Here is a 17982-nt window from a genome sequence, read left to right as displayed (position 1 = left end):
TAATAATAACCAGAATTATGCATATATAATGAGAATGATCTAATATATGTCTATATATTACAGAGATAGAGGTTTATAATAATAAAATCAGAATGATATACTCAGTCACGTTATATATATATATAGTTAATAATAACGGGTTTGGATTATATATCTGAAAGATCAAACATATATATCTGAATGATCTATAAGATATACCAAAAAGATTTAATAGATATATGAACTATAAGTAATATCTAATATAAATAATTACTAAACATATAAACCTATGGTCAGATCCTATTACTACTAGTACCTGAAGAGTAAGGGACTGAAGTGTTTCCAGGGAGAGGCCTGTCTAAATCCAGCCAATAGGTTGGTTCCTAAGAGAGAGATCAGCGTCCCTTCAAAACCTTGAGGGGCTAGCCTAAAGGCAGGATAAGGGCTTGGATCTGCAAACTTTGCGGGAACCTATTATGATTGGTATCTAAGCAACTTGGTTACGTCCAAAGCTGCTTCTTCTTTGACCAAAATGATAATAAGAGTAGTATGGACATTACGGATCATTAATAGTGAGATTTCTTACTATGTTTGATGAACGTATAACTTTCCTTACTCTGAATAATGGCATATCATAGAGTTGACTCAATGCAACTTAGTCCAATCAGATTAGGCCATAAGAATATTAAAATGGGTGAATTCTGGTTATAACAGACCTAAACCTAGCAGGGACATTACAATTGAAGAGCCCACATGTCAATCACTGCCTTCTTTCAACACATTCAAGAGACTAGAAGCTATAAATGGCCTTAAGATACAACCTCTTCACTTATTTAAATGGATATACCTTTGAGACAACGGCTCTCATAGCTTTAGCCTCGAAATATTAGCCTCAACATCATAGTCTTCTTTCTTCCCAACAGCACAAATCAGCTTCTTGTCATTGGTGTAGCTCTAGATTAGCCTTTGAGTTTGATCCGCTACTTGGAGGAGTACCATGCTTGACCCTCCCAGACCTTGATAATCTCCAATGAGCATTATTATATATTCTATCACTTCCCTTCAAAGTGATCAATGAAGACACTAATGACTTAACAATTTCAAGTCCAAACAATGATGCATGGCGATCTCCAGATCTGTGCAGCATTTACTCTTTGGGGTTCTCAACCAATTGTGCTGGTGCTCCCTTGTTTTTCGAATATTTTTGCTTACGTTCATCCCTTCATGTAGCCTTACTAGGTTTCTCTTCCTAGAATTTTCTATTTTAAACTGTTGTATTCTCAACTCCCAGAAACCTACTCTTCATTTATGGACATTAATACTACTTCTTTCTTTATACTTTTGTTACCCTCAGGCTTACTTACTTTCAGGTGCACTTCACATTGAATTGTTCCAATCATAGCGTCAAAAGCTATTGGCATAGCTTGAAACCATAACACGACATAACTCATTTTAAACTTGAATTTTATGGTTGTACTAAAGATTGCCCTTAGACCCAAACTACTGAGCAGATGTTATTGAATTCAAAGCTCAGAAGAGCACTGGAGTTACTCAAACCTCCATATACAGCATCACCTAAGACACAGTACATAAGGACTATGGCACAAGGTCACATATATCTTGGCCATGCCCCAAAGAAATGCATCACGATAATTTAACAGATATCTCTGAAGCATGGAATAGAACCTGTTGTTCTCTCAAATATGAAAATAGCAATGTCATTCGTATTTAGTGTTTACCAGCCTATATATGGTCTGGCTGAAATGATTGTACCACTTTGTATCCAATATGTTTCTTTATTACAGGTTCTTGAAACAAATATCACTTTTATAGATTCTTGTTTGTCTACAGCAGGAGTTGCCCCTTTATACAAGTTATTTATGAATTATAGATTTACTTTGGATTTCAATATCTCAGTATTAATATAAGCATACAAATATCTTCTTGTATGCTTGTTATATGTCTATCAAATCTAATATTATGATAAGTGTAAACTTTCCCCAGTAATCTTTTAAAATTAACTTGATAATTCCAGTGTCCAACTATGAATCGGATAAATTAATGCAAAGAATATAAAATTACTGAAAATAAATGAAAAAGTAAACAAGCAGTGTTTGGTAAGATACCAAAGCTTCCACACCACGAGCAGCAGCAATTGCTTCACGGTTTCTATCGTCAAATGACAAGTTCCACAATGCTCCAGCTGCCTCCTGCCTGAAGAACAAGGATAACATATTAATGTAAGACTCTGGTATAAATGACATTTTACTGAAAATGCGACAGCTTTAAAATCTGCATACATCATGTAAATCAAAGATCAGAATATGGTCCCCTGTTTTACATGGTAATGCACAAACCAAAAAAAGATGCACTATGAACAAAGCCTAAAAAATAAATGTTTAATGTTCTGGGGATCATTAACAACTTATCAATTATTATTAGGAGAAATCCAGTAGATGACTCTTTCAATACCTTGCCAGAAGGGTATATAAAGATAGCAAGGTCAATAGGCAACTTAACTTGAGCTCCATTTCTCAATAAGGATACACAACACATTTTGCTACACCATTCACCAGATAAACATAATCCATGCAGTTAATACCTAATTTTGTTATCATTAACATATATTATGAACTGTAAAAAAATTGACGTGTAATCATATATGTCCAATCAAATTTTCTCTGGAAGAAGCAAGAAAAATAAAAACATTGAACAATAGTGAGGAGATTAAACCTGAGAGGTTTTCTGGTAATTCTTACTCTTATAATGTCATCTTTTGCATGTTTAGAGACTGTTTGAAAACAGAAATGCATTTCATATGATGAGTTTTCCTAAAAAAATAAAATCGAAAACTCCAAATTGAAAATCATTTTGTCAAATTTGCATTGTTTTTGTTTTCAACTACCAAATCTATAACATTATGCTTTCTCATTAACAGATAGAAAGCTTTTTAAACATTTCCAAGTTGCCTTATAGTAAGGATGCCCCTAAATAAAAACATTGAACAATGCTGACGAGGTTCAACCTGAGAAGGTTTCCTGGGAATTCTTACTCTTAGAATGCCATCTTTTGCATGTTTGGAGTACTGTTTGAAAGCAGAAATACATTTCATATGATGAGTTTTCCTAAAAAATAAAATCAAAAACTCCAAATTGAAAATCATTTTGTTAAATTTCCACTGTTTTTTGTTTGCAACTACTAAATCTATAATATTATGCTTTCTCATTAACAGATGAAAAGCTTTTGAAGATCACATTACCGAGTTGCCTTATAGTAAGGATATTCAACATTCACAGCTAAACTGACACCTCAGCTCTAAAAGATTTCCTACTAGAATGTTTCAGCCAAGCTGCAACAACGCTGGATATGACAATATTAATAATGAGTATGCTTGAATATATTAATCCCAAGAAATGCATGAGTTTATCATACATGTAGATGAACAATTGAGTATTCCTGTGATGGTGTGTCAGAGGAAAATCTTAGCACAGTAAGTGCTGGTGTGATCATAAGGAATGACCGAGGTACCTTTGTCAAATGTGGTTCACATTTCTTACACATTCATTCCAACAAAAAAAAAGAAGGGAACGCTTTATTAGAGGGTCTCAACCTTGAACAGGAGATGGGATGCAGGAAGCTGCATTTAGAAGAGGACTCTTCAATTGTCATTCAAGGCTTGTCTAAAAAACATTGTCCTAGCTTAGAGGCAAAAGCATGGTTAGAAGAGGCTCTTGTTATTCATGATGAGTTCAAGGACTTTTTTTCCACTCGTTTCAAGAATGCAACAAGGCAGTGAACCTGCTAGCTAATAATGATGTAGACTTAACTCCTTTTTCATGTTTGGTGGCAGATTATGTTCAGGCCTAGGTTGGTTTAGTAAATACTTTGATCTTGGGCTTGCCTACTTAATTCTTCTGCTTTTTGGGGACCTATATATTAGTAGGTCCCATTTGCGGCTTTGCCATATCCATCAGAAGGATTTTATAACTTCTTCCATTTCTCATTTACAATCCATCACCCATGTTTAGTCATTCTTAAGGCTGCTTTGAGTGTTACACAGTAAGATGGCAGTTTACTTTAATCATTATGATGTTGTTTAATACCCAACAACATATTACGTTTGTCATTATATAATGCTGTTAATGTCTCCTCTTGGTACTTGTTTGTATTGTTTTTCATTTCCTGCATGTGGCCAAGTGTGGACCTTGATCTCTCATTAGTATTTTTGTTTGGGTCCTGATCCTTATGGACTGGCAGCAGAAATGGTTCAAAATCTTGTAGCCCCTTTCTTCTTCAGTGTTGTTTATAACCAACGTCTGAATTCAATCTTCACTTGCTCAAATTTGAGCTCCTTAGGTTTGTAAAGCCTAAAATCCATTCTGGGTCTCCAGGGGATTGGTGATTCTAGTGGGCTTTCTCGTAAATCCTCCATTCAAGAAGAGTTCTTACATTGCTAGGATAAAATATTTCATAAAGTTAAGTGTAAAAACTAGGTATCTTGTCTCTTCCTCACTCAATAATCTCTTCCTAATCTCCTACCTGCTTCAATTTTGTTTCCATTTTGTTGCTTGGTAGCTAATTTTTTATGTGTAAAAGTAAAAACAGATATGTTACACCTGGTAAGATCAACTACTCATGCATTCATTTTAGTTAATTCACATGAACACTCACAGTTAATTGTTTCAGCACAAAAAGCTCATTTTTGGAAATAATAAAAAGCACTGCACTTCCATCAATTAATTGTTGTGTTTTGCTATTTACAGCTTTTCGTTACAAACATACAAGTCATAAGAGCATTCATGCAACACATGATAACCAACATGCCAACCTCCCTCAACCAGGCAATAAGCTGCCAGTTATTCCTTCCGGATAATATAATTTTTTGAAGACAAAAATTGAGAGAAATAAAATGTCCTCTATTCAGTAAAACAAACCTATAAAATGACGTTTAAGTACCTGACACCTTCATTTTGAGAGAATGTCAGCTGCACCAATGCTTCAAGAGCACCTGCTTCTTGGCCTACAGCAGCATTGTTACCATTGCTGTCCCCATGAGCAGCCAAATTAGCTAAAGCACGTGCAGCCTGCATAACACACAGATAAATTAAGCTTTAAAGAATTCAGCTGCTAAATTAGCTAATGCAGAATCATTAAACACAAAAATTGGCCATTGAATCCAAATATGCAACCATGAATTGCATTCATGCAATCAATGAACCTATTATTGCTTTCAGAAAAAGCTACTCTGGAGAACGTAATGTAGCTCCCAGATGATCATAACAACACCATATATTTTCGGATGAAAATCAGACTCCAAACATCCAATGAATAAAAATAATAATTTGCTAGGCCTACCTCAGTTGATCAGTTCCATCACAGCACACATTATCTCAAGTGGTTAATAATTTGGTTAGTCTATAAGGCTTGATTTTGTCTCAAACTCACAAAGAGACCATATGCACCAGACTTTATTTAGTAAAGAAATTTTATGGACCTCTTATTCACAAGGTCAACTCTTTCGAAGAGCACAAATAAAGTATCAAAATGCCTTAGATAATGCCATGCTGTTAGATCAGATATTTTTCGCTTGTGGCTGGGCATTCCTTGCTTGCTTTGTTGTCTTAAGAGGCACATTGCCCAATCATCACACAAATCCTCAAAAAATGTGCACAAATGTAATTTAGGAAAAACACACATCAAATGATAAGCACATAATGTTGCAACAAAAGAGATTTTTTTTCTCTTCTTTAAGATTTACTTTTGTACTTCTGCATACAATAAATCATTGACTAAAATTATCCAATAAAATATAGAGGTGATGACCTCAAGCACGGAGGAACAGTGTAATATATAGTACTCCCAAATAAAGAGGCGCAACAATTGGGATAAATATCACCATCACACAAACCACATGAACATAATTATTGACATCAAATTCTGGACATCTTTCTTCTCAAACATAACCACTTTCTTATTCTAACCTTCATCATTTTTCCTTTCCATATGTTTATCCCCCTAAACTTGAGTTGTCATCCATAACAACCACTAAGTTGGGAACTGAAAGATAGTGTAGCACTTGCTTGGAATACTCCAACTTACAAAAATCACCTGAACAATTTTTTGAAATTCTATCTCTTCAGAAATAACATAGATATGTCCTTCGAGAATATTTTATGGGTCTTCTTCGTGTTTAGCTTACTTCCTACAAACACTTGGGCTTCCTAACGAGTTAAGAAAAGGTACAGCTTCTATCCAAAAAATATTCAAACAATAAATAGTTTAAACGGGAAAACACCATATAGTAAGCAAGATATCATTCCCATCCTTACAACCTCTAGTGCTCGATTAGAATAGAGTACTAACATATACAGTAATAAATGAAGAAAATTATCCAATAAAAAAAGTTAATTTTATTATCATTAACATATATCATGTAATGTAGAAATTTGACGTGTGATCATATATCCATCCAATCAAATTTCCTCTAGAAGAAGCAAGAAAAATAAAAACATTGAGAAATACTGACAAGGTTAGAACCTGAGAATGTTATCTGATACTTCTTACTCTTAGAATGTCATCTTTTGCATGTTTGGAGTACTGTTTAAACGTGGAAAGTGAAATACATTTCATGTGATGAGTTTTATCTAAAAATAAGATGAAAACTGCAATTGTAATAGAGTACAATAGCATCTTGCTCATGACTTAAGAAATTTGAAAATAGCAACTAAATAAACAAGGAGGCATCTATATACCTCGCATGAATAAAATAAATAAGAAGGCACCCACAGATCATGCACAAGAATGAACAAGGAAGTAAGTAAAATAAAAATTGATCAACATCTACAGATCATGCACAAGAATGAACAAAGAAGTAAGTAAAATAAAAATTGATCAAATTATGCTTTCTTTGATAATACCACAAGCTGGTTAACATTATTGGTCAATTATCTTATGATTGTTTGATTATAGAAAAGTGTGACACGTACATGGTAATTAGATAATCTACGATACATGATATTAAAATTTAAAAAATAATGAATTTAAAGGTTGTGAAGACTTATGATTGGGATTATGGTTTTATAGACTAACGTATTGATGAAAAACCAAATGCAAATGTGGGAACAAGTTGAAGACAAGAGCATGGTTAATGTGGAGATGTTCTATCCGCCTGGAGAAGATTTATATGATGGAAACTGATGCACACGCTCACAAAGATACATTCTTTCTGCATTCCAAATGATTTATTATATTTTGGGTTATCGTGGATACATAGTTTAAAGTGGGTGTCATTTTGCTTTCTCATGGATACATGGTAAAGTGTGCATCATGTTTTCAATGTTGTTTATAGTTATGATGGTCAATGATTGACTTACATATATGCAATTGTGTTACCTATTTATACTTTTCATTTTTTATTTTTACGTCATTGGTTTATATGTTACGTGATCATTTTTATTAGAAAGATCAAAATGTCTATATCAAAATCTTGGTAAAAACAACCCCAGAAAATTTTGGAAAGAGCTTCAGCAGAGAAAAACTCAGATAGTGAATAACATAACAGGAACCAAATGGCTGGAATATGCCAAGACTCTCTACGAATGTGATCTAAGAGAGCATAGTATCATGGAAACAGAGACTACAGGGGAGTTATTCAGTGAAAATGATATTATTCAAGGCATCAAAATGTTAGCTGTTGGTAAAGCGCAAGATATAGATGGGCTACAAGCGGAATACTTAAAATGGGGTGCTGAAATCCTCACACCACACATCACTAAGATTTTCAACAGTGTCAATAGAGAGGGTTTCCCTGTAAAATGGACTACAAGTGTGGTGATCCCACTCCACAAAAGTGGAGATATAAACAATCCTTCTAATTACCGAACCATCATGATCAATCCACTATTTGGCAAGTTATTTGGTAGTTTGGTAGAACAAAAAATCAGCAACTGGGCTGAAACAGAAGGCAAACGTGCAAAAGGGCAAGCAGGCTTTAGACCAAAACACTCTACTATAGATCACGGCATCACTCTCAGGCATTTGATAGAGAAAGTTTGGGACACTCCGGGGAACGAGGCTTTTTGTTGTTTCGTGGACTTTAAAAAAGCTTTCGACACAGTGCCACGTAATAAACTATGGGATAGAATGGTAGAGCTGGATGTCCCTAAAGAACTTACGTCAGCGGTTTACAGATTATATGAGCAGGTCAAAGCTAAAATCAGAACGACAGAAGGGTTATTAGAAGATTTTGATAGCAACATCGGGGTTAAGCAAGGATGTCCGCTTTCTCCCACACTATTCGGGCTTTATATTGACAAGTTAGAAGAGTGGATAAACAAGACCAATGGTGAGGGGGTGCAGCTGGCCCACTTCGTGATAAGATTGCTCTTATATGCAGATGATCTCATAATTCTTGCTAGAACAGCTAAAGGTTTGAAAGAGCACTTGAAAGCACTAGAATTTTTTTGCCATGATGTAGGAATGCAAGTTAACACTAGCAAAACCAAAATTATGATCTTCTCACTAAAGAAGAATAGGGGCATACAAGACAAGTTCCTGTTTGAAAATAGCCCCCTTGAGATTGTGGAAGAGTACAAATACTTGGGCATCGATTTTCATAACAAACTCAACTGGGATACTTGTAGATCGAAAAGAATCCAAGGGGGCTGGAAGGCATTATACTCTTTACAAAACAAGTGCAGGAACGCAGAATTATGGGATTGGACGACCATGAAAACTCTGTTTGGTTTGCTGGTCACTCCGGTTATTCTATACGGATGTGAAGTGTGGGGCGGTAGTATGTCCAAACAGAAATGGCGGCAAGTAGAAAGAATTCAAAAACACTTTATCACATGCAATCTTAAAGTCAAGACCACAGTTCCGTATGAAATCCTTTTGGCGGAGGTGGGTTCCTTTCCATTAGAAGCCGTCGCATTGACCCGAATGCTAAGCTATTTAAAGAAAACCCAAGGTCTAGAAACACATCGTTGGCCCAAGTTGGTAATAGAGGAAAAACTTGTGAGGCGGAAAAGCACATGGATGAAACAAAATGACAAATGGATGCAAAAATGGGATATCAACATCCAAGCTTGCCCGGATAACATTAAAGAAATAAAAAAGTTTGTCAATGAAAAATTTCGCAATATTCTGTGGACAAGACACATAGGGAGGAAAAAATCTTATTACATTAAAGAATTTAATCCCACTTCTAGTCATGATGAAAAGGCCTATATAAGGGCACCTATTAACTGGAAAGCAAAAATGTTGATGGCACAAATTAGAACTAGTTCACATCAGCTGCGATGTGAAACTGGTAGATGGCAAGTTCCAAAGGAAGAGTGGGCAGACAGAACATGTTTATTTTGCAATATGGGAACAGTGGAGACAGAGCAACACTTTGTCATGGAATGCTTTGGCTTACAACGACATCAGATCTGATTATACAAAAATTCTGCAGAACAAGGACTTCAACTATTTATTTGAGGAAGATCAAGTGAAGAGAACAGCGGAGTTGATTATCAAAATTCAGAGAAGAAGAGACAAGTTAACCAAAACTTTGCAACTGACTAGTTTGGCTCCTGACTCGGGAGGGCGATTGCATGGATCCCATAGACTACTTTAGTCTCGTGGACGTCATTAAAATCTATCATATCATATCATATCATGCAATTTACTATTGATATAAAATTAAGTTGGAAGTAAAGATTTAAATTAAAAACTATGTTTTAAAAGCATTGAACTGTCTTTAGTGCACACCCAGGCCCAATGCATGAATTTAACTGCAGTCTGCAAAGCAACAGCAAAGGAAAGCTTCAGCAAAGCTTTCAAAGGGAACTCCAAAGAGACCTCAGGCATTTTTGTATGGTTGAATAAGGGCAAAAATAGGGAAATAACAATGGCAATTTGTGTTAACGATTTGACAAGACATGAAGATAAACAACAAAAACAAAACACTGAATACTAAGACACAACAATTTGTCCTAGGAAAACCCTCCAACATGAGGAAGAAAAACCCAGCCACACAAAAAAATCTCTTTACTAATGGATAAGCAGAAGTCTGAAATACAATATGCCCAAACACAACGCTCAAACTAAAGTGATATTTAGAAACACAAAATATAAATACAAAATCCCCACAATATGAATTCCTCTTGAAGAATATATAAAAATGCCTTTGTTAGGATTAGAGAGACAAAAGACAGAAAGGAATAAAGCACACATAAGAGATGGAAGACACAAAGATCATGGTTTACCCAATCCCTGGCTACATCCACCAAACAGCCAGTCCAATATTATTATCTAGTGCTTTCAACCTGATTACAATCTACAATCCCTTGCAACTCAATACCGCCATAAGAAGCTACTAAATCATCATCTATCATAAAATCCCTAACCCTAAGCCATTTTATACAAGAATTATGTCGCTTACAAAATTAGGACTAGAATATGTTGTCCAATAGAAAAATAACTCTCTATGCCTTTTACAATAGTAAATTCATTTTTGGCTTCAAGGATGCTTCCTATCAACCCCACCCTATATCACGACAAGGAGTGTGCCTAGGGCACTACCCTAGGACCCCGCCTTGGGCGCTGCCCCCAAACCCCCGTAGAAGAAATCTGGGGGGAAGCCGCGCCAAATGAAGTGGGAAACATTAAACTTTGAGTCTGATTAGGCTCCACCTAACAATAGGCTTGACCTTCAAATATCTTGTTGTTATAAAGTAAAGATCATTTTGTTGTCTTGACTTTTCATTGTCTTGACTCTTCAAAGGGTGTGATTATTCATACAAAAAACAGTACAGTGTTGTGGACTCTTCACAGTCTTAAGTCACTTGTGCGCTGATGCAACCATCGCAAGTATATATAGGATAGCTCATGCAAATACCAATCTTCAACACTACTCAGCTCATTTGCAGAAAAAAACATATCACAGAATCTCTCAACTTGATAGCATGATGGAGTCACTCAACATGATGTTCACCATAGCTACTGCAATAAATGTAAACACAAGCTCTCATCAAAATTTCACTGAATATGATGTTCTGGAGTCTCTCAACATGACATCCACTATAGCTACTCTCATGAGTGGAAAAAGCAATACCTCTGTTTCAGATGCAAATAAGGGTTTTCATCTCAAATTTCTCATTCTTAGAGAAAAATGCATTACAAGAATTTTCACCTCAAATTTACCTCTAGATAAAAATGCATTGCAAGGGCTTTCACCTCAAATTTCTCCATCTCACAGAAAAATACATTACAAAGGCTTTCCCCTCAAATTTCTCCATCTCAGAGAAAAATGCATTATTAGCAAGCAATATGAGCAATTGATGCTAAGACTCCCTCTCAGCAAAGGCAGCATTCTCACAGATTAGATTATCAAATTAAATTACAGTCGACTCCAATGTTTGACCAAACAAAGAGCATTCAAAGCCACACTACTTCACGAGCTTGTTGATCCTCTACGAAGGACTCGGCATTATCCATCTGCCCCTCAAACTCCCTCTGAATCTCTAACCCGATATGAAGGATGAGTCGTTGCAGAGTATTTGCACAGTTGAATTAGTAAGCAGCTCAAATAAGATCCAGTCACTTCATTTCCTTCGCTCTAGAGCCCTTCCAAATCACAACTTTATTGGTCATACAGCCTCTGAATATCTGTATGTGGAGTTTCAGCCAATTTGAAATACAGAGCATCCTCCAGACTTCATAAAACTCCACTGTGGTGTAGATGCACCTTAACATCAGACGAATATATCACATACCATGTAATTTTGGTCATTTATTTGTATTATGGCCAAATGTCAAAAAATTGTGTTATACTTAAATGTAAGTAAAACATTTTGCAAGTTGTAAAATTATGCTATAAGGAATTCGATGAGTCATAGTAGTTGAACAGATTGGTAACTGTCCACTAATTGTTTAAAAAGGGGCTGGAATGATTTGAAGAGCACAGCCGAGGAGAGGAAATGTAATGAATGAAAAGCCTCTGTCTGTCCTGCAGGTACAGATCAAGAGACTTAATTAGATGCAATTTGGTGTATTGGGTTCAAATGCATAGTTTTTTTTTCAATATTATTTGGATTTAGCAAATATGAATGCTGATTTGTTATTGATTTATTGCCTATTTCTAATGTAACTACTGTTTGTAATAGGATTTCAAACCGAACATGAATCATCGGTTATGGGAAGACACAAGATTCAATATGTTTGCATTTGGTTGATTTAAGCAAATATGGTATTGGGCTGGAAGATGCAGTTCCAAATTGATTTATTATTCCCATTAGAAAACTACATTTTGGGGTGTTTTTAATATCTCATAGTATTGGATCTTTAATGTGTAATCAGTTCTTGTCTGCGACAGACCTGATTTCAAGAATCGGTTACGTAAGTTTAGGACTCTTGTTGTATTCATGCTTAATGTTTTTGGGTTTGGAAGAGACCCCGATTTGCTTCCGATCCTAATTCTCTGATTATGAAATGACTTATCCCTTTTAATAGTCTGATTTTATCATGTTCTGTCGGGTTTTTTTTAAAGGAAGTATTAACAGTATGAAAGAGATCAACATTTTAACATTGTGACAATGGATTCAAAATGATTATGTCCAGGCAATAATGCAAACACTGGTGAATTTGTTCTGTGATGGATTAGAGTCGGAAATCGCTCAATTATCTCTTTCGACCAATTTGATATGGGTTATTGAGTGTAATGGAATTAACCCACTTTGAAACTTTGTAAAACATTGAATGCATATGAACATTTAATCTGGAAAGAACCAATTAAAGCTTGGCATTTGTTAAGTTGGATTCGAACTTGGGATTCCAGTTGGAATGTACCATCAGTTTGTTTTTGAAAAAGGATTTGGTGTTAAAATGATAACTGTGTTCTGAAAGTGACCGATAGGTAGAAATACAAGTCATTGTTTATGAAGGATCATTAGCAAATTTTAATGATTGAGGCATTAATATGATAGAAGAATAAATTGGACCCAGAATTCTAAGTGACTAGTTAGCCAATTGTGTCTGGGATGTTAAGTGGAAGAATGTTTTCTTTTGCCTCTAATCAAATGATATTAACAAAGAATGGCGTTCAAATATGCAGATCTGGAGCTCTCTGATGCTCTGCATCACACTGACACCAGCAGCAACTTATAGACTCAACCTGTTCGATTGGATGATAAAGAATCAAAGATTGAATTGAAGCTTTATATTCCTTTAGAGAGCCAAGATCAGTAAACTAAGTGAATCGTATACATAGATTCTTAAACATGTTCCAGTGAGTCTACAAGTAGCTCTAATCATTCAACTCAACTAATCTTATATGAAGTTCATTTGTCGAATTTGAAATCTGTGCCACATTGTTGGACTTGATAGCAACACATATGACACGAACCAGAACTAAAGCAATCATCTGCAAAATCCCTGTCCATTCTTACAGCAATGGCCAGCATCCTTGCCAAACATTACAAACATTACTCACCATTCACATGAGGAAATGAGAAGCCGCATATGGTTAAATCAAGTGATTCAACCACACATGGCATTGATGAAGCCAGCATGTACAGATATTTCAATGAACTTGTACTTCCTTCCGTTGCCTGCTCCCACGCAGCAGGAGAAAATTTGATTTAATTTTAAATGTCATTCAGATTTGAAGCCACCAATGAAAGAGCCGTTGTACACAGATCTTAATTGTTTGATTTTTCAATATTATTTCCCACAAATGTCTCTATCCAGAAATGAGCAGAATTTGTTCCACTTCATTTGCCCTCTTGCAACCCAAATTAGAAAACTAACCTATGCATCACAAGGCAAATATAATTTGAACTAGAACAAAGTATAAGTTCAGATTTCTAGAAACTGGAAGCAAGACAGAATCAGAAAATCTGGTTAGGTTATTCCTTCGTATTCTCACTAGAAATTTATTATAAAGAAACTTCCCTCTGAGGGCCCGAACTCCACTTTGCAGACCATGAGTCCTGGCATAAAAAATAGCCTCACACAAGCTACTGATGGGCCTCCATAAGCAATAATCTGGTCCATGAGATCATTGGAAGCAGGGGAATTGGGCGTAAGTGAAAAGAAACCTTGTTGCTTCCCCTCATACACAACCAACTCCATCTGTTTCTCATACTCCTCCAACTTCTCTGAATACTTGATCTCTCCATTTAGCAAATGATCACAACTGCCTGCAATAACCAGCTCAGCAGGTAATTTCAGTTCCTTCAAATTGGTTCAAATTGGGAGCATCGAGAGCAAAAAGTTTGGAAACAGGGTGGCCCCTGTCAGCCTCAACAGACAATGAAAGCCTCTAGTACTGATCATTCAAACAACAACCATGGCAATACCCTTCAGAATGGCTCTGAAACAACCATGGACTTCCAAGATGGCTTGGAACAGGACACTTGGGATTATGAATACAGTGATCTTTGCAGGATTGCTTTCATGCTTCATTCTCATTTAGAGTTTACATAACTTAACAGCAAGAAGCAATAATTTCAATTAATTATATTTATTACAAAACTTTCCCTATTGTTTGATCCCATTATTTCTTATGGATTGTGACCTTTATTTCCTTGTGCTAAAGAATTACACTTCTCAAAATTGAAGACCTTTTCGTGATTGAAACCTGAGTTTAAAGGAGCTTTTCACTGCTGCCAAACACTTGAGTTCAAACTTATGGAAACCTAAGAAGATACAAAATTTTCAGGTACCTGTTCTTGGACACCCTCCACTTTGCAGGAACAAGCAAGCATGACTAAAGCATGAACGCCACCAGCCAGTGCAACTTCCATACTGCACTTGTCATCAGCAGCCAAGTTAGCAAGTGCGCCTGCAGCACGTTCCTGCAACCGCAAATCAAAGCTAGTTAAATGGCAATACCTTTCTTTACAAAGAGTTTAGAGCTTCAATATTAAAATACCATGAGTAAGGCTAAGACAATTTGTTAGCTATACTGGATTGCATTACCAAAACTCCGTCACCACCAGAGGCCCACTTAAATATAAGATCCACAAGTGCCTTTACACCACCTGCTACTGCAATGGCGCTCTGAAATTTAAAAAATTACAACCCAAAAGTCATCACAATTCTGAAATTAAAACCTTGTAATCTACAAAATGCAAGCTAGAACTGAATATGTTACAACCATAACCTTGTGTTCTTCACCAACAGATAGATTCCATAAACCACCTGCAGCCTCCTCAGCAACCAATCTGTTTGGGGACCTTGCAAGGGATGCCAAAATGCCAATTCCTCCTTCTATTGCCACTGATTTTGCAACATCGGCATTGACAGACAAGTTTGCTATAGCCTGCACTACCAGATTATACATTTTGGTTATATTAAGTGAATTAAGTGAAGATAAAACTGATCATGGCCATGTGATGCCAGCTTTTATAATATAGTCAAGCACCGTTCCAACTAAAATTTCACCTTAGCGGCTTCTGATTGTACACCCTCACAACAAGACTTTGCAATTCCCAAAAGGAACTGAATCCCACCACCACGCATCACTGCTTCTGCCCTTGATGGGTCAACAGTTGCATTTTCATCATCAACAACAACAAATGTTGCAAGACCAGTTGCCGCCCTTTCCTGGACCTCTTCCTGCAAGCTTCTCAATAAACTCAATAATATTGGGGTTCCCTGTTTAAGCCAAAAACTATCTAACCCAGGGGGATTAGTCTCAGCAATCCGCAGCAGTGCATGAGAAAGGACCCATTCAAGCCATTCAGTCAACTCTATAAGACTCTTATCCCCACTTCTCAGGTTCTGCCTGTTCCAAAACTTAATCATTTCCTCCTTCTCAATTGTTACAGCAGACAATGTCTGCTTCTTAAAGCCCCTTGAAAACAAATTCAATTGATTCATTGAATCAAGCCCTGCAAGAACATCAGTGAACCGGGCCAACAGCAGCTTTGCCTTTGAATTGTAATTTGCATAACTGCGGTTCTCCTCCAGCAGAGGACAATGCAATGCACATAAGACCCTCAAACTCTGCGATGAAAGCAACCGAAATGCTGCACTAGGTGTCACATCTGTCCGAGAAACATCCAATGCAACCAATTTCGGCAACTTACTCCAGAGCTGCAACACAGTGCTCCACTTAATATTTCTCGATCCAGCAACAGACAGAAACCTCAATGACACTGCATTCCCCAGCGCCCCCTCATCAATACTCATGCAATCCAACAGCCCAAGCTCCACCAGCTCTGAGCAATACTTCACAAGTGCACCGATGGCTTCCCCATCAACATCCCTAACCCCAGACAGCCTAAGCCTCTTTAGCCTGGGGCAACACAGAGCCACAACCCTGATCGCATCACTTGTAATCCTATCACAATAATCTGGCCCCAGCTGAAGGCTCTCCAGGCCCCCGTGCCGGGCGGCCACCATAGAAAGCGTTGCATCGGTAAGTTCTCTGCACACATCCCCGCTCAAATCCCTAAGATTCCTAGCCTCAAGGTTCACAATCACGCTAGCCGTATCGGCACCTCGAAACCTTAGCCGCTGCAATTCCCCACAACGACCAGCCAGGGAAGCAGCGGCTTGCTCATCCAATTTGTGAGCCCTCACATCCAGTGAATTCCATAGGCATGGATAATGCCCTACTGCTCTAAATGTCTTACACACAGAAGCAAGGCTTGCCCTATCCCTGTAATTCAAAAGATGAAAAACCGCGACTACAGTGTCATCTGGGAGAGTTGTCCAATCAACCTCCTCCTGTTTTCTATCAACGTAAACAACCTCCTCCTCATCAAATACCTCATTATTATCATTAGCACTATTACCAACGCAATTGCTATGTATAGCCTTCCCCTTTTTCTTCTCCTTCACATGTACAGCCTTTCTCCGAACCGTCCGAATCATTGCGCTTTCCTTGGATTAAATTATTTACAGCCAACAAACCCTAATGCTCAAACCCTAAGGGAAGAACCAATGTAAAAACCCTATTTGACGCCGCCATCCATATATATTTACATTTTCTCTCCAACTAAAAAACAGCAAACGAGGGCAACTAAATTGAGAAGCAATTTGAGGTACCTGTGGGTGAGCAGTTCAGGACCTGAGATTTTGATGCAATTCACTCCAATTTTATATGAGGACGTAGGAAACCTGCAAATTCATGGGTCGAGGTAAGGTGAATTTCGTGTCGAAAGAGACAATGCAATTTTTTAAAATTGCAGAGCCGGACGGCAGAATTATAAGAAACTTCGTAGCATGTGGCGTAGTACAAATAAATTCTGCTTAGATCAGAAATGTCTGTAAAAGCATTTAAAAGTTCTGCGTTTCTTAGATTTTAGAAGGGTGTAAATTACAATTTAGGTTATGTGGATTTTCTGTCGGGATATTGGAAATTTAGATTTTGTTCGTTTAGAATTGCGTTTTTGTGTTTTGGAATTACGCGATACGTCGCCTGAAAACACTGTTGTTCATATGTTTTTACTGCGCTGGATTCATAAATTTTTTTTTATTATTTCTTTACGATTAATTTACTCGTTATTTCTTATTAAGACAACAAAAAATTTACATTGCAAGAGGAAAATCTTAGGCTTGTAAAACTCTGTGTTATATCAGATCCCTGGAATACGAAATTTTTCTATTTAATTAATTTATGCTTAAGTATTATCGTGGACAATGAATTGGGTTCTATTTTATTCATTTTTTATAATTTCATTTTTCTAATGTTGATAAGTAGCACAAAAAAGGTCGATGAATTTAAAAGCTATGTATACCTAAATTTAATAAATTCAACCACATAAATGTATTAATAATAATTAATAATTAATAAAAAAGTGATGCGTTTGGTTTCTTTGACTTTTTGATACCGTTATAAGAGTGATCGCTACGAATTAGATCAATGGTTGATTTTTCTAAATTAAACTTGTGTTGGATGGTTTGGGATAATATCAAGGTTTTTAGATTGTGATTTTGACAAATAGTTTTTTAAGTTCTTTTGAAGACTTTTTCCAAAAAATAAAAAATAAATGGCGTTATGGGATAATG

General features: G+C 36.5%; 1 protein-coding gene across 2 annotated transcripts in view; it reads right to left on the bottom strand.

The window, feature by feature from the left end:
* LOC149551075 (protein ARABIDILLO 1-like) overlaps positions 1-17676 on the bottom strand; it is an 82000-nt gene extending 64324 nt beyond the window's left edge. The window contains exons 1-6 of one of the 2 annotated variants that reach the window (XM_089786657.1): positions 15409-17676; positions 15128-15286; positions 14944-15024; positions 14688-14819; positions 4936-5063; positions 2106-2193 (exon numbers count right to left, since the gene is read on the bottom strand). In XM_089786657.1, coding sequence (XP_089642783.1) covers positions 2106-2193; positions 4936-5063; positions 14688-14819; positions 14944-15024; positions 15128-15286; positions 15409-16845 — 2025 coding nt within the window. In that variant the 5' untranslated portion in view covers positions 16846-17676. The remainder of the gene's footprint in view (positions 1-2105; positions 2194-4935; positions 5064-14687; positions 14820-14943; positions 15025-15127; positions 15287-15408) is intronic. The other variant, XM_089786658.1, reaches the window with a different exon arrangement.
* Between the last annotated feature and the right edge of the window lie 306 nt (positions 17677-17982).

Source organism: Cupressus sempervirens, chromosome 6 (genome assembly GCF_028749045.1).
Source record: "Cupressus sempervirens isolate cs-2001-9-10 chromosome 6, ASM2874904v1, whole genome shotgun sequence".
Taxonomy (NCBI): Eukaryota; Viridiplantae; Streptophyta; class Pinopsida; order Cupressales; family Cupressaceae; genus Cupressus; species Cupressus sempervirens.
The sequence above is the reverse complement of the archived record's forward strand: the minus strand, read 5'-3'. Positions and strand labels throughout refer to the sequence as shown.